Consider the following 23274-nt stretch of genomic DNA (forward strand, 5'->3'; position numbering starts at 1 on the left):
GTTAGAAATAGCTCATATGAAAAGCTGAAACCCTCCCAAATGATGTTTAATGTACTGAAATGAATAATTTTCACAGAAAATATATTTATCATTTAATCAAGACAGAAAGGTCAAATTTTGGCAAGACAAAAGTTTTGTCGCCTATACAGAAATTGAACAAATTTACTGCAAATGCAAAAATATGTCAGCAAATTAAGTTGTGGTGCTGTGAGATTCAAATTTAATATCTTGTATGACTTCCATGAGCTTGAAGGACTGCATCCATGCGGTTTGGCAAGGATTCATACAATTTATTAATGAAGTCATCAGGAAAAGCTAAGAAAGCAGTCTTGCATGCCTCCCAGAGTTCATCAATATTCTTTGGTTTCGTCTTCCATGCGTCCTCTTTCATCCTACCCCACATATGCTCAATGATGTTCATGTCTGGTGACTGGGCTGGCCAATCCTGGAGCATCTTGATCTTCTTCGCCTTGAGGAACTTTGATGTGGAGATGGAAGTATGCGATGGAGCACCGTCCTGCTGCAGAATTTGGCCTCTTTTATGGTTGGGAATATAAGAGGTAGCTAAGATTTCTTGGTATTTTAGACTATTGATGTTGCCTTCCACCCTGCGGATCTCTCGCACACCCCCATACTGGATGTAACCCCAGACCATGTTTTTTCTGCGACCAAACTTACTGTTTTCTGGGTGAATCTCGGATCCATGCGGGCTCCAGTAGGTCTCCTGCAATATTTGCGGCGACTGTGGTGTATTTCAACAGAAGATTCATCTGAAAAATCCACCTTCTGCCACTTTTCCTGCGTCCATCCTTTTAGCAGGCTGTGGGCCTTGGCAAATGCCACACGGTTTTTCAATTGTCTTTTGTTTAGTGCTGGCTTCTGGGCACTGATTCGACCATGGAGGCCATTTCGAGACAGAATCCGACAAACTGTTCTGGTTGACACAGGGACTTCAGGTGACCAGGTCTCGTGGAGCTCTGCTGCAGTGGAAAATGGGCTGGCCTTGGATTTTCAAGCCAACGAACGGTCCTCTCGAGCAGTTGTCTTGCGGGGTCTGCCTGACCTGGACTTGTCAAAAACGTCTCCAGTCTCTTCAAATCTTTTTTTTATCCTCTGTACTTGACGCTGAGACACATTGAAGGTGTCTGCCACATCAGCAGTGGATCTGGTCTTCAGCCTCTTGATAATCAAAACTTTAGTCTCAGGGTGAATCTTAGGCATGTTTGCAGAGGTCTAGTTGCAGTTGATGTGAAGGTCTAGTGTACTGGGGTTCTTTTTATACACACTTGAGACCTAATTGATCCATTATTAGTCACAGGTGAAGCTCATATGACAAGGTGACAACACTTGTGTCTTTGCAAAAATTGACTCAATGGGCTTTACCAAGCTGTGAATATTAGAATACTTTTTGAAAGTTTTGTTTTTCACTGAAACATTATCACAAAAGCTGGTGGGATTAAAATGAGCCATTTCTTCTAAACAAATCTTGATTAGAAATATATTTCAGCGGCACTTTAGGTCAATTTGTACACAAGCGACAAGACTTTTGTCAGGGACTGTACTGTCATACTCATTCATAAGTGCTATGATATGATATGCTATATGGTAATTAGCAAGTTACTAAATTAATTAGGCAATTTTCCACACTAAAAAATATTGAAGTTGAGATTACATTATATTTTTATGTTAAATGTATGTATTAGCTTAGTAAAATATTCCAAGTTGAGTAATACAAATGTATGAGTACAAAATACAAATCTACCAGCTCTGCTTACTAAACCTAAAACATATTCCTTAAAGCTGCAGTCTGTAACTTTTTGTGCTCACGCGGTTAATAAACAGAAGAACATTGCAGCCGGAGCTACATCTCTCTGTTTGTATCTATGGCGAGTCACGCAGCGGTTCCTACCAGACCGGTCTGAAATAGTCCCAATATAATGATTCAGGGTAAGACAAAAACACGGTTTGGAAAATTGATTCATGTTATACATTCTCATTATATAATTTATGTAAATCATGAACACACAAAAAAGTTACGGGCAGCAGCTTTAAATAATTGTTTTGGTTATTTTGAATCCAATATTTTCAATATGGTCTCAGACTTTTAGACCCTACTGCATCTTTCACAAATTTGTCTAAAAACCATCAGAAACACAATCCAAAATGCTCAAAAACATTTGAACAGGTTTGATTTTATCATCCAGTTTTTTTGGTTTTGAATACAAGAGCGCAGTGCAAACCAACTTTCCATACTGAACTAAACATGACTGAAATCAATGAATGTATTCCTCCACACCACACACTGAGCTCCAACAGGGCATGAAGCAACAAATCTGCCATAAAAACCAGGTGAGGCCATTCAGCACCATCCTCTTTGTTTTTGCTGCTGTGTGTAAATAAATGACACTGAGATATCGTGAAGATTACAAATCAGTGCTGCTGTTGCTGCCGTCTGTGCCTTCTGTACCACCTTCTGTATCACCTCCTTAAATTGTCCTCCGTGTCAGCAGGCAAACATCTAGATGTTTTGCAGTGTGAAGTGCAGGTTAGTACTATCATTCATACCTCAGATTTGTTCCGTTCATGATTCTGATTTGTTGCCATACATTCCAAGGTGCTGATTAATAAGGCTATCAAGTATTTCCATGTTTGCTGACAGCATTACAGTTAACTTAGACGAGCGTTTTAAGGGATGGAAACCAATGTCTAGAGATAAGCACATGCACAAGTGATTTCCGTGGAATAACTGCTTAGGTGTTGAAATTTTAATGCACACCTGAGGTGTAACAGGCAATTTGGATGCGCATCATGCCACATTACAACCTCAGGTATGCATTAAGTTTTCAATTTTTCAGCGGTCTGTCGTCATTGATTCCAGTTTCGTGAGGTCTTGTGATAATGTCAATTCCTGACCTTCCAACTGTGAAACAGTGTGTTTCTATGATTGAGCAGTTTGAAAATACAGCTATCCTTATTTATAGCTATCAAAATAGAGTGATTTAGGGCAGTATTTTGGGCAAAGTGTGACCATTAGTATTGATTATGTGAGCATTGTGGTCAATAGATGGTCAATAGGTTATCCTTTCTAAGTAGGAGTGAAATTATGTTTTGAGCATTTTGGAAATGTTTTTGTCCTCCTCAACATAGAACTGAACTGAGATGAATGATGACAGTATTGTCTTCTGTAGAACTGCTTACAGCTGAATTTAATTTGTTTCATAAGTGATGAATTATGCAACATTAACACTGTTATTTTCTTGTTTATTGCTGTAAAGCAGTATAAACACACTATATAAATGTGACATGGCTTGTTTAAGCTAAATGCCACAATAAGCCAGAAGACCTTTGAGGTTTGATGTAATGTTTTAATATCCAGCTACATGGAGCAGAATTTTGATGGTCACCCACGGTGAAGACAAAAGCTCAAAATAACACCGAAGAGATGTGATTTATCGCATGCCGCTTTATCAGGTCATGCCTGTTTAGTCCACGGCATTGCCTGCTGTGTGTAGAGATGCATGAGATTTCATGTTTGCATGTAAATTTCTACCTGCATTTTACGGAGCTGTGTGAGCTGTTTGCGCAGATCAGTGGCGTTCTGTTGCAAGTCGTGCAGGTGAAGCTGCATCTGTAGCCTGGAGACGGTGTAGGCCTGAGAGCCCCCAGATGAAGGCGGAGGCATCAGTGCCAGCGGGGCAGATGGAGTCAGTGCTAAAAACCACAACAGAGGACAAAAAAAAACTGATTAACACTGTGAACTCGAAAGACACATTCAATCAAATATAAATTAGTTCGCACTTACCCATCTACACCTTCTAAACCAGCATCGTTTAATCCTGCTCCTGGAGATCAACCTTCCCACAGAGTTTATTTTGCAGTTGCTGCGTTCATGTTACAATGAACATGTTTAAAAGTTGAGCATACATGAATGCAACCATAAAGTCACATTCAATAGATTTTTGTCAATGATGCCTTCAAATACACCTGGGAAGCTCCTACAGCCAAGTTAGACAATTGCTATTACGTTGTCACACATTCAAGCTAAAAACAGAATATGGAAGACGGAGAAACTCTACAAGCCATTTTTAATTGTTGTATCAGTGGATAAGTATATGTAAATACACCTGCATTACTTTTACACAACCTTTATGATGCAAGAATGAATCTAACAAACAAAAAAAAGTGGTAAGATTTTTGTTTTTAAAAGAATGCTCTTTTTATTATTTTTATTTTAGTCAAAAATACAGTTTAAAATAACAGTTTTTTATTTTTATTTAGGATTGCAAAGCTACATTTTCAGCATCATTACTCCAGTCTTCAGTATCACATGATCCTTCAGAAATGATTCTAATGCACTGATTTGATGCTTAAGAAACATTTCTTAATATCAAAGGTGAAAACAGATGTGCTGTTTTTATAAATATTTTAATATTTTTGGGGAAAATGTAATATTTGCCATTTGTCAATAATTACAGCAGATTTTAATCGATCATCATAAGCTTTAAATATATAGCAATATAGTTTTTACATATTATGTGTACTAAGGTAGAAAGAATTATATAGCTAAATAAACATTTAGCTGGTTTATGAGGAGACCAAAGTACATTTTCCATCGTTCTCCATGAAATCACGAAATGAAAAATTACTCATAAATACACAATTACACCTAATGTGCATCCTTTGCTCTTTATTTTGTTTTATTATCTCTAAAAAAGTTTGCTGTCTTAGTTGGTAAGTGACAATAAACAGAACGAAATATAAAATTGCCAAGCCAGTTTATTTAACCATAATCACTTAATGTCATAATTACGATTTTCAAACTCGTAAGAAGGTACTTCCCAGGAGGATTGAACACAGCATTATTTCCAGCCCTGCTCTAACACACCTGGCTGTGATTTCAATCAAGTGAACCCTGTGACCTTGACTAGCTGGATTGGGTGTGTTTAATTAGGATTGATGCTAAACTCTGCGGGAAGGAAGGTCTCCAGAAACTGGATTGAGAACTTTTGCTCTAAACCCATCCTTCCTTGTGTTTTTTCAGACATATATACACTAACCCGCACACACACAAAGCGTGTCATCACCTCCAGGGTCCACTGAGGAACATGCTGTTAGTGAGGAAGACAGAGATACCAGCACTCTCCAGTCAGTCGTTTTTAACAAAACATAGTGATTCCCTAAGATTCAGGAAATGTGAAATCCAACACATCCCCCTAACACTTCATTTTCAGTGTGTAAATGTGTCAAGTTTAGGAGTGAAAACAGACTGAGGGAGAGAAATATCTAGTGCAGGCAGGCCTTAGAGGAGAGGTACCGTAAAAAGCTTCAGTGGGAACAGGCATTAAATGGGATCACATTTTTGTAAAAACAGACACACACACACTACATACACTGCAGGAAAGACACACCAATCCACATTAAAAATGAGAGAGCAGAGACAAGGCTACCTTTTTTCTTCAGCCGGCCAGCTGTAACATACAGTAGAAGCTGTCAGCTTGTTCCAGTTAACTAAAAAGGCGTAATGAATTAAATAAACAAAGTGCTAGATTGGACCTGTCGTGGATCAGATTCAAAGGGGGAGACTATGACTCATTGGATACCCTCTCGATGGCCTTTTACTGAGGCGAGAGTCGTTTTAGACTCACCTCTCAAACCGCGGAGAATCTTCAAAGACAAATCTAGCAAATCAAAACTCTGGCTGTAGCCTTTGAAGGGCTGACCACTCAGAAGAAGTTCTCTGAGGATGCCCGTTACAGTTTGAGAAGGAAAATAAGAGAAGAACTAGAAAATGAACACAAGTCTATCCATGAAAACATCAAAGTTATTCTGACAAAGAAGAATAAAGGAATGAACACAAAGTAGGGTCTTTCTATCAAGTGCACTCTGATAAAGAATGTCACGTCTGGTTGTTTTAATACATCCAAGTCAAAGGCCTGTTTTAGATCATCATTGTTTTAAACTTGGACCAGCCTGATCTACTAAGAACACAACATTTGATTCAGATCAGAGAATAGTTTGACACCCTGCCTTAATACTGCGCTGGACAAACATAGAGAAGTAGCTGGACTCACTTCCTGTGGCGGAGCCGTCGCTGGTGGATTCGGTCTTCTCGCTGGAAGAGAAAGGGAAGGGCCGTGAAAAGTCCGCCCCCTGGTCCGGAGGGCAGCCCGCCATCATGCAGAGACGCAGCAGGCCGCATCTGAGGATCATACAGCCATGATACTACTACTGTACTACAGCACCTAACACTACTCTGAACTACACTAGCACTGTACTACAGCACCTAACACTACTCTGAACTACACCAGCACTGTACTACAGCACCTAACACTACTCTGAGCTACACCAGCACTGTACTACAGCACCTAACACTACTCTGAACTACACCAGCACTGTACTACAGCACCTAACACTACTCTGAACTACACCAGCACTCTACTACAGTACCTAACACTACTCTGAACTACACCAGCACTGTACTACAGCACCTAACACTACTCTGAACTACACCAGCACTGTACTACAGCATCTAACACTGCTCTGAACTACACCAGCACTGTACTACAGCACCTAACACTACTCTGAACTACACCAGCACTGTACTACAGTACCTAACATTACTCTGAACTACACCAGCACTGTACTACAGTACCTAACATTACTCTGAACTACACCAGCACTCTACTACAGTACCTAACATTACTCTGAACTACACCAGCACTCTACTACAGCACCTAACATTACTCTGAACTACACCAGCACTGTACTACAGCACCTAACACTACTCTGAACTACACCAGCACTGTACTACAGCATCTAACACTACTCTGAGCTACACCAGCACTGTACTACAGCACCTAACACTACTCTGAACTACACCAGCACTGTACTACAGCACCTAACATTACTCTGAACTACACCAGCACTGTACTACAGCACGTAACACTACTCTGAACTACACCAGCACTGTACTACAGCACGTAACACTACTCTGAACTACACCAGCACTGTACTACAGCACCTAACACTACTCTGAACTACACCAGCACTGTACTACAGCACCTAACATTACTCTGAACTACACCAGCACTGTACTACAGCACCTAACACTACTCTGAGCTACACCAGCACTGTACTACAGCACCTAACACTACTCTGAACTACACCAGCACTCTACTACAGCATCTAACACTACTCTGAACTACATCAGCAGTGTACTACAGCACCTAACACTGCTCTGAACTACACCAGCACTGTACTACAGCACCTAACACTACTCTGAACTACACCAGCACTCTACTACAGCATCTAACACTACTCTGAACTACATCAGCAGTGTACTACAGCAATACTACCCTCGCCTTCTCTGTGCCTAATAACGGGTTCCTCTACTATCAAAGCACTGCTACTTTGCCTTTCACTATTTCCACAATTTACAATTCCTCTGAGTAACACAGCTTTATTTAACCTATAAAAGTGTTAAAACATGTTCACTACCGTTCACAAGTGTGTGGTCAGCAGGTCAGTAAGATTTTTTTTAATTAATTTTATTTGGCAAGGATATATTAAATTGATCAAAATTGTTAGTGAAGAGATTTAGAATGTTACAAAATTTGTAAGTATTTTTCAAAGAAATTAATATTGACATTTCTTGTTCAGAACCATGAACAAGCAGCACAGAAACAAGAAATGTGTTTTGAGCAGCAAATCATCATATTAGAATGATTTCTGAAACCAAAGACTAAAATGAAAATTCAGTGTTGCCATCACAGGAATAAATAACCTTTTATTTATATTGAATATATTAAAATAGAAAATTTTCAATTATAATACTATTTAAATATATGAATGTCTTTACTGTTTTTCGATCAAATAAACAAAGCCTTGAAGCCTTGACAGGAGACTTTCTAACACATTAAACAAATCCCAAACTTTTGAACGGTAGTGTATTAGAACTGAGCAATTCAACCCATTACATTACTGAGATTCATACTGAACGGAATATAATCCAAAACATTTCAACACAATGCTCTACCACAACTGGCTTTTGTGATGTAAAATAATAAGCAATGAACTCAACTTAACACTATCTGTAAGACCTATTCACAACAAGTCTCAATTATGAGCACAAATTTGAAATAAAGATTGGAAACAAAATCCTTCTAAACACCTAGTAAACAGATCTGCACTGTGATTATCGGATATATATATATATATATATATATATATATATATATATATATATATATATATATATATATATATATATATATATATATATATATATATATATATATATATATATATATATATATATATATAAAAGATTTGTAAACAACTTCATTAAGCAACAGTATTTGCAATCAGGTATAGTGTGAACACTTTCTATTCTAAAACTACCTAAAATTGATCAAAGATCCTTCATACAGTGATTTTCTCTTCATACAGTGCATTTAAAATCTCTACTCGATGCTTTAACCTCATAACTCTCTTTTCGATGTAATAATCTAAATAATATTAATTTCCTTACATAAAATATTCTATAGTTGACGTGAATGACTTGTCACATCGAATATGAATGACAATAAATGTCCAGCAACATCAAAGCACCGGTACAAAGAGACTCATGGCGATTGCAGGACAAAAAAATACCACCAGCACACACAATTTCAATACAAGCACTTTACATTCAGCAAGTGAAGACATTTGCAAGCTTTTGAAACGTACGAATAGCCAATGGCTACATAGCAAACATGAGAATGCAGGGTATTACCGCATGAAAGAAAAATGGTACCATGCTAACAACACAGAGTATGTGTGAAATGGTTGAATGCATTATGCAAACTGGTATTAAGTGTTAAGTGCATTTCACAAGGTACATAGTATTATGTACAGTTGTTTCCATACACATGAGAGGTAGTATTGAATGTTTTAACATAATACTCACTAATGCTTAAGCTCAATGCTAGAGAGCAAAAACAGGCTGCATTACTGAATTATTTAAAGGTAGGGTAGGTAAGAATGATCTAAAACACTTTTGTCCAAATGTGTTTAAACTTTCTTTATATGTCAATACATCATTAAAACGTAAGTACTCTGAAAAAGAGAGTATAAAATCGAGTGACTCTAGACTTTTTAATCTGCAATAAACACCGCTCATTGGAAAGAGCACAGGGAGAAGGTGGAGTGAATGGAAATAATGAGCAGTCGTGACAGGTCTTCAGACATTTAATTTGTATACTTTCTTTTTCAGAGTACTTACAATTTGATTATGTATTCATATAGTATAAAGAAAGTTTAAACAAATATGGAAAAAAAGTTTTTTAACCAATTCGTACCTACCTTCAATTACTGTAAATACTGCATTTTGTTGCATGTGATAATTATCTAAAATGAATAAAACTTTTACTTAAAGCGCCATTTATTTCTCCATAAACGTTATGTTTCTCCATAAAATAAGTTTAACTGGGAACTCACAGTGACTGTGTCAAATGTTTAATGTGATTGGCACATAAGAAGCCTGTCATGGCCGATGGTCTGTATGAGTGAGATGACTTTTATAGGTTGGTTTTGTTAATGTAAGTGAGCATCTGATTGGCTTTGGTTCCATGTAAATGGATCATAAATGGCTCTATGGATGTAGTGACATCTTACGTGCTGTCGCTGTCTGGTGCTCGGGTTAGGACACTCTGAACCAGTCCAGTCAGACTGGCTATTTGCTTCTCCATTGCCTCCATACGATCCCTGCTAACAAGTCAGACAGACAGACAGACAATAAATAACTGTACAGGTTTTAAATCTACATTTTCTAGGGGGTTTCACAAAATAGTATGTGTTGTATGCAGGTTAGTAGTGTCCATTTCACATAATCACGGATTGTCACTCAAGATGTCTCAATAGACAAGTACCATTGTGCGAATGCAAGTTTTGTTTTTTAAGTGAGGAGTGGTAAAAATGGTTTAGCTGTTGGGTCAATCTGTTTGGGAGAAGAGTTAGTAAGAATTACCCACTCTCCTTTTAAAATGTGACATACAATCCCAGGGCTTCTCAATCAAAAGACAGTGCCACAAATAACGCATATGGGTCAAATAAGAAGGGCCACAGTAAAGACAAAGAAAATGTCTCGGGTTATGTATATAACCCTTGTTCCCTGAGAGGGAACAAGCACTGCGTCGAAACAACGAATTGGGGATGCTCCCTAAGCATCAACGCATCTGAAGTATAAATGAAACTAGTCCAATCCTAATTGGTGCAACGCCATGACGTAGATGTTACGGCATCACCGGAAGCTATAAAGGGATGGCCGGTGCATGGCTGAAGCAGAACGCTCTCAGGCGATACGCGGTGTGGCGACGAGACGCAGTGCTCGTTCCCTCTCAGGGAAAAAGGGTTATATACATAACCCGAGACGTTCCCTATATCGAGGGAACTTCGAACTGCATCGAAACGACGAATTGGGGAACGAGTACCCACTATGCCACATCAAGGGTACGCCTGCCCTAATGTGAAGCTGGAACCCAGGCACAATTAGGACTGGAGCACCCTGGCGCCGGGAGTCGCAGGGAGGTGAAGACTGTAAAATCGAATAAAAGTGTGTTGAGTGGCCCAACCAGCCACCTCACAGATATCCTCCATTGGAAGGCCCGAAAGAAGAGCCACCGAAGAAGCCATGCCCCTGGTGGAATGTGCCCTAACGGCTATAGGTGAAGGCAAACCGCGCACCTGATATGCCGAGGCAATCGCCTGCACTATCCAGTTAGTAATAGTGGGATTCGCTGCAGGCAAACCCTTCTTAGGCGGACCAAAACACACTAATAGTTGTTCCGATTTCCTCCACTGTGCTGACCTCTCAAGATATATTCTCAGAGCCCTGACGGGGCACAATAGAAAAAAGTCTCCCTTCTTCCGCCGTCACATGAGGTGGAGGATGGAAAGCCTGTAGTACTAGAGATCTGACCACGTTAGAAGGCACCTTGGGCACATAGCCCGGTCTAGGGTGCATGATAGCTTTTACTCCCCCGGGGGCAAACTCCAGGCAAGTCGGCGTAACTGCCAAGGCCTGAAGATCCCCCACTCTCCTCAGAGATGTGATAGCCAGAAGGAACGCCATCTTAAGGGTCAGAAATTTAGGTTCAACTGTTTCGAGTGGCTCGAAGGGAGCCTCAGCCAACCCTTCGAGAACCACTGCCAGGTCCCAGGAAGGAACCCTGGTCCTAAATACAGGCCTCATCCTCCTAGCCCCGCGGAGGAATCGTACAACCAATTGGTGCCTACCCAACTGCCCATCACCCAGAGGAGTGTGGAAAGCCCCAATGGCAGCCACGTACACCTTGAGTGTAGACGGGGTAAGCCCTGCAGAGAAACGATCTTGGAGGAACTCCAGCACTGAAGCCACCGGGCAGTTAACTGGGTCCACCTCACGTTCTCTACACCAAGTGACGAACACATTCCACTTGAGGCTGTACAATCTCCTAGTTGAAGGAGCCCTAGAGCTGAGTAAGGTCTCTATAACGTCTGCTGGTAGTCCAGCCTCCTGGTACCTGGCCCCCTCAGGGGCCAGACCCACATGTTCCATAATTCTGGCCGCGGGTGGAATATTGTGCCCCCCGCCTGTGACAGAAGGTCCCTCCTCAGAGGAGCTATGATGTCTGAGAACCATACTCGAGTCGGCCAACGAGGAGCCACCAAAAGAAGACTGACTCCCTGCTGCCAGACTCTCTCCAGGACCCCGGGGAGCAGAGCGATAGGGGGAAATGCATACATACGCAGCCTCGGCCACGTCTGTACCATGGCGTCCAGCCCCAACGGGGCTGGATGAGTGAGGGAGAACCACAGCGGACAGTGGGACGTCTCTCGAGACGCAAAGAGATCCACTCCCACTGGGCCGAACCTTTCGCATATCTGCTCCACCACCTCTGGGTGGAGCCGCCATTCCCCGGGCCTCAGCCCCTGCCTCGACAGTATGTCTGCCCCCTGATTTTGTATACCCGGGATGTACATCGCCCTGAGGGATAACAATTCCTCTTGTGACCAAAGGAGGATGAGATGCGCCAGTCTGCACAGAAGGCGCGACCTCAACCCCCCCCTTGGCAATTCAAATACGCCACGACTGCCATATTGTCCGAGCGGACCAGAACGTGGTGTCCGCGGAGATCCGGGAAAAAGCTCCTCAGAGCTTTGTAGACCGCCATCATCTCCAGACAGTTTATGTGCCAGGAGGAATGACAGTCCTTCCACGGACCTCTCGCAAAGCGGCCTTCCATGACCGTGCCCCAACCAGTGAGGGATGCATCTGTTTAAACGGTCTTCCGGCAACATGATGCTCCCAGCACTGGTCCCTGGGACAGAAACCAGATTTTCTTCCATTTGACTAGAGCCCGAAGGCATTTGCGCGTAACTCTGATCAGACGAAAATGGTTCCCCCTAGGGGTGTCAACAATAATCGATTCGGCGATGCATCGCGATGCGGGGCATGAACGATTCAGCATCGATGCGGCAAAGTGCCATAATCGATTATATCACTGTTTATTTTCTGGCAGACGATAAAGTTGTGAAGTTTCAAATACTTCCGGTTCTGAGAGAATAACAACAACAACAAGGAAGATGGCTGAGGCGGAGGGAGATGACCGCGATAGACGGGTTATTAAAAACGCGCTAACGACCTGAGGTGTGTAGGATTGTACGTATATTTTTTTTGGCACAATAATCAATGAATCTATAATGACGAAAAACGCCGCAATTCACCTTTATTCCACAAGGTGGCAATGTCTGATACGCAATGATGAAGTGGCGTTTCACTCATAGTTACCTCTGACAGAAAACGAAACAATAATCTGCAAAACTTGAAATGGCTCAGTGATTTACCGCAGAGAGACAGTACTAAACACAATCATATGTTAGTGTCACTGTCTCTTGATGATGGATGTGGTCAAGAAGCTGTCAGTGATCAAAATATTGATTTTGAAGACATTGAAAATGAGTTTTGAGAATATGCTGGAGATCGCGAATATGAGGCAGATGCTGGTAAACTGGTAAACGAGCTCTGACGAGGTCATATAATGGTCAGATTAAACATCTGCTCAAACTGAATCCTTCCAAGCTCCAAAAGGTAACGAAATAGGTTTTATTTTATTCTTCTGTAGTTGTTACTCTAAAATCAGGAGTTTTATATATTATCACAACAGGTAGAGGTCTATCCATGTTAAATATAGATCCGGGTCGCTAACGACCTGAATATGTAAGAATGTTTGGTGAAACAGTCATGCATTTAAGGGCTAATTGCATTTTATTTAATTACATTTTATTTTATTAAATAACTTTTATGTCAAAGATACAGGAGACACATAGCAGCCGATACAATCTGTTGTTTAATATCTGCTTGTATTCCCTCATGACTGATGAAAAATTTACTTTGTGTGCAGTAGAATTTTGATGCATCACAATGCATCGTAGAATCGAATCGAATCGAATCGTTACCTGGTGAATCGTAATCGAATCGAATCGTGAAGGAAGTGCCAATGCACACCCCTAGTTCCCCCTGGGGGAGAACCCCCTGGTCTTTAGCCACCACTGTAAAGCCCTCATGTGTAACAGGACGAATGGAATCACATTGGATGCTGCCGCTAGGTACCCTAACGCTCTTTGAAAGTGCTTTACAGTGATATTCTGGCCTAGCTTTATTCTTGAGACTATCGCTAGATCTGACTCACGATGGCAGAGATAGTCAACATCTTGAACCTGAATCTCCTCAGAGACCGGTTCAGATACCTTAGATCTAAAATCGGCCGTAGCCCTCCATCCTTTTTTGGAACTATAAAGTATCGGCTGTAGAACCCGGCATCCCTCTCCGACATCGGAACCTTTTCTATGGCTCCTTTCGCCAGCAAGGATTTTACTTCTTGTTCCATTACCCGAACCCGCTGTGGCACCACTGCAGTCCATGTCACCCCATTGAATTTCGGAGGGGGGTGATCGAACTGCAGTCTGTACCCTATTTCTACAGTACGCAGGACCCATTTTGATATATTCAGAAGGCATTTCCATGCGCCGAGATAATCTACTAAGGGAATCAGCCTCTCGAGGCTGACCTCGGGTGTTATTTGAATCTCGTTCCCAGCCCCCTGAAGCGGAGCCCCGGCAGGGAGCAGCTGGTAACGATCTTCGGTGTGTGGGGACAAGCGCTGTTCCGTCGCAGGTCTTTTTTGAGGCGACTGGGACAGCACTTGCCCCTGGGAAAACGATGTGGCCTGAAGCGTCAGTGACGGCGGGATTACCACATCGTTTTCCCACGAGCGCCGCGCGGAAAACAACCTTGGTTGCGTCCGCACAGGGGGGACCGCTCTTAGAGGTCAAGCCGAGGCTTGGACCTCTTTGCAGCAGCCTTCTTAGCCAGAATGACGTTCCTCAGATCGCCCTTCGGCCTCGAAGACTGCTGCTGCTGTTGAGAGCGCCGCCTTTGTTGCCAGGTTCCGGGAGGAGGGGCTCGAAAAGCGACGCTCTCTTTCTGCACCTGCCGGTGCGAGGAGCTAGTGGATGGCTAAGGCCGCCCGCTCAGGGAGAAAGGGAGAAACTGCCGAAAAGCTGCCGACTGTTTTTTCGCCTCCTGAAATCTGTTGACGACGTTGTTAACGGCGTCGCCGAACAGACCAGAAGGCGAAATCGGGGCATCCAGGAGAAAGGTTTTATCCTTCTCCTTCATCCCCGATAAATTTAGCCATAAATGTCTCTCCACAGTCTCCATTGATGCCATGGAGTGGCCGATGGCACGGGCCGTCTCCTTGGTGATGCGGAGAGACAGGTTGGCAGCTTTACGGAGCTCTAAAATATCCTCCGGGGAGGGTCCCTCTCCCTTGTCTAATTCTTTGAGTAGGTTGGCCTGGTATGCTTGCAAGATTGACAATGTATGCAGGGAACTACCAGCCCACCCAGCCGCCATATATGCCCTGACCACCAATGCAGATGTATCACGGCATGGCTTGGTGGGCAGTGCCGGGGCTTTAAGGGACGATGCCGATTCGGGCGAAAGATAGCTCGCGAGAGCATCTTCCACCCGCGGCATCGTCCTATAACCAGCCTCACGTGCCCCCAGCACGTTCGAATAATCTAGTACCGGGGGATTGGCTACACGCGCAGAATATGGCTTGTTCCAGGACCTGCTCAACTCGTTGACCGCCGGGCTGACCGCCGTCATTAAAAACGGCCAGCCGCGAGCGAAGCACTTTGAGTGTGAGCTTCTCGCAATGCTCACAAGCGGCTCCCTCGAGAGCCGCTGTGGCATGCTGCACACCCAAACAAAGAACACAAAGTGAATGTGTGTCCGCACCCGACATGAAACGAGGGCACGGAGGCACACACCGCCTGAACTCAGTGCTCTTGGTCGCCATAATATATATATATAATGATATATGAGAGACGTACAACAATAAATAGACAGACAATATACACAGAGCGTAATGCTGAAGAGCGATAACTGACGCTACTATGCGCCGGCCATCCCTTTATAGCTTCCGGAGATGCCGTCACATCTACGTCATGATGTTGCACCAATCAGGATTGAAGTAGTTTCATTCATACTTCAGATGCATTGATGCTTAGGGAGCATCCCCAATTCGTCGTTTCGACGCAGTGCGAAGTTCCCTCGATATAGGGAACTATATATATAGTGGTTTCATATATGATTTTGACAAAACATTTTCAATAAAAGTTGCAATATAAGGATGTAATATGATGTAACCATCAAGTAAACAGCAATAACTATATTCATTCAGAGTTTACAGTTCAAATAGTCACACCATATGATATTTTACAACCTAAACTAACATTTTAATCAAAAGATTGTCATGGTCAGTAAGTATCTTAAAATAAGCTTATATTTATTTATGTATATATGCTTATACATCACAATCATGAGGGTCTGCAGGGGTCCCCATCTATGAGATATAACAGTTTTTTTTCCTTTTTTCCCCCTTTTTTTATATTAATAGGCAGTGAAGTGATTTTGTTAAAATATTTTATTTCTAAGAAGAAGTTTTAAATGTTTATGCATTACTACACCACAGTTCAAAAGTTTGGTGTCAGTAAAATAGTTTTGAAAGAAATCAACACTTTTATTAATCAAAAATGCATTGAACCGATTAACAGTAAAGGCATTTATAAAGTTATAAAATATGTTTTTAATCATCATATTACAAGGATCATATGACACTGAGGCCGGAGTGATTATGCTGAAAATTCAGCTTTGATCACAGGAATAAAATACATTTTAAACTTTTTTTGTATAAAAAAAAAAAATTGATATACACATCAGTGGCCATAAGTGATGTCCAAAGGGGTTATTTGTTTTTAGGGTGCGTTCACACTTGTCATGTTTGGTTCGATTAAAACAAACCCTGGTGCGGTTGCTCGGTTAGTGCGGTTCAATTGAACATATGTGAACGCTGCCATCCGAACCCTGGTGCGCACCAAACAATTCTTCCAAACGAACTCTGGTGCGGTTCGATTGATATATGAACGCAACACGGACCAAAGACATGTAAACGGACCAAAAATCGGACGTAATGTCACAAGATGCGACGCATAATGCAGCTGATTTGACCACGCGGAAAGATCGGTGTATCCAAAATGAGTAAAAGTTATAACTTTAACGTTAGAGGGCAAACGTGGAGCAACGAGGAAGTGCCTAATCAATATTTGGTCAGACGAGCATGTTTCGAAAATGCTAAAACACACAAAAAGCAAACCTGGCTCTTCTCATCAAAGTTCCTGTGTTGCCCATTATTAGCAGGGACAGACGACAGAACGGCCGTCTCTTTTCTGTACAATGGAGGAAATCCTGCTGCTGTTTTGAATGTTTTGAACATTTCATGAGCTCTTCATGAGTTCTCAGCGGGTAAAAATAATGCCACATGTACACGCATAAAATGATCGCGTTTAATCCAGCACACAGCGTTGTTTTGAATGTTGTGAACATTTCATGAGCTCTTCATGAGTTCTCTGGTAAAAAATAATGCCATATGTACACGCATAAAATGCCCGCGCGTGTAATCCGCACACAGCATTGTTTTGAATGTTCGGTAAACGAGCTCCTACGTCATATAAACTGACCAATCAGGTTGTGAGCGTCTCCCTATGCCTTTGGTTCGGTAACTTTAGGTTCGCTGTTAAAAATGCCCGTGTGAACGCTAAGCGGACCAGGACTATTATGTTTGTTTTTGTTTTTTGGGTCTGGACCAAACGAACCAAACGAACCGAACTACAAGTGTGAACGCACCCTTAAAGACCCTACAAATTCACATAAACCATTAAAATATGAAGGAAGAACAAAACAGTAAACTTGGTTAAGGTTTTTATAAGACACTATTAATTTATTTTTAAAAAAATCTGAACTATTTAAAAAAATCTTACCAACACCAAATTTTTTGAACGTAGTGTGCTTAAGGATCTTTCTATGTGGCATTTGCAATGATACATTCTGCTGATTAATTTGCTTGTTTAGAGACTTTAGAGTAAAAAATAAGGTGCCTAAATGTCCTCACATCCATGAAATCACAGCTACCCTGTGCCACATACAGTACATGCACATTGTTGCCAATGCTCACCGTGTGTCCGTCTCGCCCCCAGACAATGGCGACCCAAATCCAGAACCCTTATTTCCATCTCCCAGGGGTTCAGAACTGGAGCTAGGTCTGGACTTCGGACTCTCTACAAACACAGACGAGGAAGCGGAGTCCTTGCGGAAGGTCGTTCTCACAGGTGACCCTCGGCTTGGAGACCCAGTGAACGAATCCCTGTCACGCAGCTGCACGTCGGGAATCTTCTGCGGGGAGGAGGGCGGCAGACGAAAGCCCATGCCGAGCGTGGAGCTGCCATATGTATCCGAGTATAGAGAACCTCCAGGTTTATACAGGCTGTCCTCTAGTTCGCTTTGCAGCGCTGCGGCTGAGTATGTACTGAGAGACCGAACTGAACCTCTGCGGTACAGCCCTCCTGACACAGGGAAGCCGAAGGGATCAGCGATGGTGGCCAGGGACTGAGTAGAAGCAATACTAAGTCGACCCTCATGCATCAAGCTGTAGGGATCCGCATAAAGACCTTCATTCTTCAGGAGGACCATATTTTTGCCAGACATCTCCTCATCAGGTTTGACATCACGACGCTCCAGGATGGCAGAGGAGGAGGGCGTTAGGCCTTGAGCCTGTCCGTGAGAGGGCGAAGGGTGGTGGGAGTGGGATGGATGCTGGGGGCCCTGGGGGTGAGGGTGACCTGGACCAGCGAAAGAAGGGGGGCGACCGCCGCTGTAGGAGAGACGGGAACGGGAAGGGGAGCCGGAAGAGGGGGAGGCAGTGGAGGAAGGAAGTGTGTTGAGGCGACGGGTAGGTGACGAGTCCCTGGATGTGTAAACCATCTCTCTCTAAAACAAGACAGAAAAATAAATAAATAGCATTTTATGAATGCATCGCTCTGAGTAACGTTATATGAAATTACATAGAACTTTACATAGAAATTACATGGGGAAGTAATTTCATATGTATTCATAACCTTTTTAAAGACATTACGAAGAGGAAGCGGCATGATTTGTGTTTGCAGAGAAGCCAAGTTTATCCACTCTGATTTGACATTTAGAATTGTTTGCTTTTTATACTTGACAAGATTAGTCAAGCATAACATGTTTATTTAACTCTTTCTAACAGTGTTTGTTTTCTAATATTTATAAGAGCAGAATAATTAAGAGCAAATTAATTTGTAGTCATTAACATTCAGTAGCCACATATATAGACATTATTTGTCTGACAGAATGTTTAAAATCCTACAGACATTTACTGTAGAAACCACCTTCGAGCATCAGTTACATACATTTACTCTGTAACACTGAAGAGAAGTGGATATGTGCCAAAAATCATTCAAAAGAGAAAATGTGGTGTTTGCAAATCAAACATAGCAAGAGCAATCCTCTGAGGTTTAGCATGAAACCAAGAGCGGAGCTCTAGACTCATTGCCCCATTCTCTATTTCTCTCTCACTCTTTCTTTTCATCGGTCTGTAATTCAACTCCGGGGAGCTCCATTCACCCTATTCACTCCTTTCACCCAGCCTAGCTAAAGCTACTGGCATAACATTGGATTACATGACACTGTATTCAGATTTCACCACCACTTCTGAGTGAGCGCATATACTTTACCATGCTACAATGAGAAGAAGAAGAAGATTTTAAACTCTCCATTCACAAACACCAGGAAACCCACACTCATCTATTAGATCCCCTTTTCTGCCTGGTTGCATCTCATTATGTTTCGTTTTCTTTTCACCTCTCATTTCCAATCTTGCATCATTTCATAACTTCGATCTGCTTGTTACTTTACTTGCTATTATGGCACAGCTTGTTTAGTTTTATCTCAAGGCACTCATTCATCTTTTCTTTATATACATTGCTTCTCATCATTGTTCCCTTTTGTTCTCCTACTCTGAGAGCAGTCAAACTTCCTGAAGCATTACAGGGATATAGCTTGTTAGCCTGCATACACGAGCACATTGAAGTAAATGCAACTACACACTCCAGGGAGCAGTTGACATGTTCTGTCCAGAGTTCAGCTGATTACATAGAAATGGGTTTTATATATTCTCTCTCTTTCACACACACACACACACACACACACACACACACACACACACACACACACACACACACACACACACACACACACACACACACACACACACACACACACACACACACACACACACACACACACACACACACACACACACACACACACACACACACACACGGGCTGTAGAGTTTCAACTCGAGTGGTAATTTGAATAAATTCAAAGTAGTCAAAAGGCACAATGAACTTGTCACTGCAAGTTGCCACTTTTTGGAATTGCTTTTAACCTAATTTTAACCCACACATTAACCTAAAAACTAATTTAAATTTAAATTAATAAAAAATAACAGTATTCAAACTGGGCCCCTGGGTTCTAGAAGGTTTGTGGAAAAAACATGTTTTATATGAATAAAATTTTACATTTAATAATTTTGAACAGACTGAAATTTATATTATTAACTTTTAATCAGAATTATTTTATCTATATAGAGACGACTCTGTCAACTTAAAGAGCATATTGCAGGTTAGAGACTCCAGTGAATCGGTGTATAGAAAAATAATGTAGGACCTAGATTTTCTTTAAAATATACTTGAAAATACGCTAATAAGGCTTTTTGAGTCATTTTTTTGAGAGAATTTTACTTCCGCATCTAAAAATGCGCAAACCGGAAGTGACATAACGAGAGGGAGTGCGGTGACTTTCAACCATAGGAAAACAATGGCAGTTCGGACGCTGTGGAAATGATAAATGTTTATTAATACTCATATGGCAGACCACAGCCATGCAATTATGACACACAATAAGGGACAGGCCAGGATTAGACAGAACAATGATTAGAGGAGATGAATGGAGTTGTTGTGTGAGGAGAAACTTTTTTATTAGGAAACCTGTGGACTCAATGTCCTGACAGGCTGGATACAATAATTTTCTATGACAATGATACCTTTAAATAGAAAAACTAGCGAAAATACACTGATTACTACAGAATACCAACCTATTCTGCACTGAGGCAATGCAGAGCTTGGCAGATGACTCCCTGTCGTGACGTAATATGACGCGATGTTGTAAAAAACAGCGTTTTTTACAAACAGCCAACGAAACGGCCACTTTATCTGCTAAATTTGTACTCTTATGTCTTTTAAAAACATTTTAAATCCTGCATTATCTTTTCATATGGCATTTTCATACAAGGTTATATGTTCATCACAATTTTTTTTAACCTGCAATATGCTCTTTAACAGAAAGAAATTATTTTCGAGATAGTATTTATTATTAATAATATAATTATCTAATCAAATATACACTGTTAAACAAATTCATTTCCTAACTGAAAATTTTCTAGTGACTGATCACATACATTTTTTCAGTTGGCCAAAATGAATTGAATTACTTATATATAAAAGAAATAAAAAATAAATATATATATATATATATATATATATATATATATATATATATATATATATATATATATATATATATATATATATATAAACCCAAACAAAATAAACACACACACTCAAACATTGTGCACATATAAACATCCACAGAAAGACAATAAACAGAAACATTTGCATACATTAACAGACTCATGTCAATGTTGGCTGAGAGCGAGCTTGACACTCTCAGAGGGTATGAAATGGTAAAGACGACTCACACCAGAGAAGTAAAAATGAACATTTGATCAACAGAGTGACGCAACATGATTGCATTACAAAGTCAACCCACATCAAACTCCTGTGCTAGCACAGCAAGCACACAAAGTAAAACTCCCAAGTGGTACGCATAAACTGTGCATAATTCAAAAACCTCAGAGTTCAAGAACATCCAAATCTGAAAGACGTCGCTCAATGGATCAAACAACGGGTACTTCCCTTTAAAATATTTAACGCGCAAAAAGGACTGTGACATCAATTTGAAGGTTAGGTATGCCTCTGATTTTGCCGCATACTAGGATCTATAGCCATATTCTTGTGATTTCTTATTTTGACTCGGAAAAGATAACATTTTTTAAATATGGATCATGCTCAGTGCCTTATTTTACCCATAAGCCCATGCAGGGACAATGTAAGATGGAAAACAAACTGAATCACTGAATGCAGTAGAAATATCTCACCCTGAGGTCTCCGTTGGCAAGATGTGCCGCAGGATAGGAGGCATAGATGGGCTCTTTGCGATAGATTTTAATGATGCTGCGGTCCTGTATGTCTCTCACATCCTCCAGCTCATAGAAGACGTTCCTGGCTTCATCTTTGATCAAGATGGCTGTGTTTGGGGACTTCAGCATTCCTGCTGTCAGCTTCTGAGGGAACATGTGCACGATGAGGGCGTGCAATGTCTCCAAACTGTTGAGCTCATGAGTGATATGAACACGCCTGGTCTCATCTCCAAACTGCAGGAAGAGGACACCTTAGGAGAGGGAAGGAAGGAGGTAAGAAGAAAGTCAGGAATATAAAATCTCCATCCATTTGGATTACAGTTTTAACATTAACTAATACAAAACTTGATGTGATGCATATTTGTATGTCAAGCATAAACGAAACGGGTAGGAAATATGCTATATTGGCAAAAGTATTGGGACACCCTTCCAAATCTTTGAATTCAGGTGTTCCAATAACTTCCATTGCTAACGGTGTATAAAATCAAGCACCTAAGCATGCAGATGCTTCTACAAACATTTTGTAAAAGGATGGGTCGCTCACAGGGGCTTAGTGAATTCAAGTGTGGTTCTGTGATAGGTTGCCACCTGTGCAATAAGCCCATTCGTGAAATTTCCTCACTACTAAATATTCCACGGTCAACTGTTAGTGGGATTATAACAAAATGGAAGCAGATGGGAACAACAGCAACTCAGCCACAAAGCGGCAGGCCACATAAAATCAGAGCGGGATTAGCACATGCTGAGGTGCACAGTACAATGTAAAGTTTGGTGGCGGTGGGTTTATGGTGTTGGGATGTTTTCCAGTGGTTGGACTTGGCACCTTATTTTCAGTGAAAGAAACAGTTTCAGCATATCAAGACATTTTGGGACATTTGTAGGAAAAGTTTAGGGATGGCACTTTCCTGTTTCAACTTGCCTAAACCCGATATAACACCTTTAGCACTGTGAGCCAGGCCTTCTCATCCAACATCAGTGTCTGACCTCATAAATGCACTTCTAAGAAGAATGGTCTTAAATTCCCTTAAACACACTCCTAAACCTTGTGGAAAGTGTACTGTGTTTAATTAACTGAGACTTCTTTCAGCTCTTACAGGTTGTTGGCCTTGTTTGTTTCGTTGCTTCTATTGCTCTCCCCTTTTTTGTAAGTCGCTTTGGATAAAAGCATCTCCTAAATGATTAAATGTAAATATGTAAGATTTCTTTAACATTACTAATAAACTGATTTTGTGTTATCAGTTTTAAATACAAAATAGCCAGGTTTAGATAGTAACATACCATCAATAAATCCAATTGGTCAATCTCATATATTTGAATATGGCGTGTTGCACAACTTTGTTTTGGTCAACTTTTTTTCAAGTTTTTCAAGTTTATGTTGATTCTTAGTAATTTCAAAGAAATAATTTTCGAAAATATGATTATTTAAATAGATAAAAATATAATAAAAATAGTCAATAATAACCTATGCCATGATTTTTTTGAGCGCAGAAATTGTACCGTTTCATTTAAGTA

At 41.2% G+C, this 23274-nt stretch overlaps 1 protein-coding gene across 25 annotated transcripts in view; it reads right to left on the reverse strand.

The window, feature by feature from the left end:
- srcin1a (SRC kinase signaling inhibitor 1a) overlaps nt 1-23274 on the reverse strand; it is a 161441-nt gene that overhangs the window by 28217 nt on the left and 109950 nt on the right. For 17 of the 25 annotated variants that reach the window (XM_067419041.1, XM_067418845.1, XM_067419032.1 and 14 more), the window contains 6 exons: nt 21721-22013; nt 17598-18409; nt 9655-9747; nt 6072-6199; nt 5448-5468; nt 3551-3711 (listed from right to left, as the gene is read on the reverse strand). In XM_067419041.1, the coding sequence (XP_067275142.1) occupies nt 3551-3711; nt 5448-5468; nt 6072-6199; nt 9655-9747; nt 17598-18409; nt 21721-22013 (1508 nt within the window). The remainder of the gene's footprint in view (nt 1-3550; nt 3712-5447; nt 5469-6071; nt 6200-9654; nt 9748-17597; nt 18410-21720; nt 22014-23274) is intronic. The other 8 variants (XM_067418944.1, XM_067418927.1, XM_067418910.1 and 5 more) reach the window with 6 other exon arrangements.

The sequence above is a fragment of the Pseudorasbora parva genome, chromosome 2 (assembly GCF_024679245.1).
Source record: "Pseudorasbora parva isolate DD20220531a chromosome 2, ASM2467924v1, whole genome shotgun sequence".
Classification (NCBI taxonomy): domain Eukaryota; kingdom Metazoa; phylum Chordata; class Actinopteri; order Cypriniformes; family Gobionidae; genus Pseudorasbora; species Pseudorasbora parva.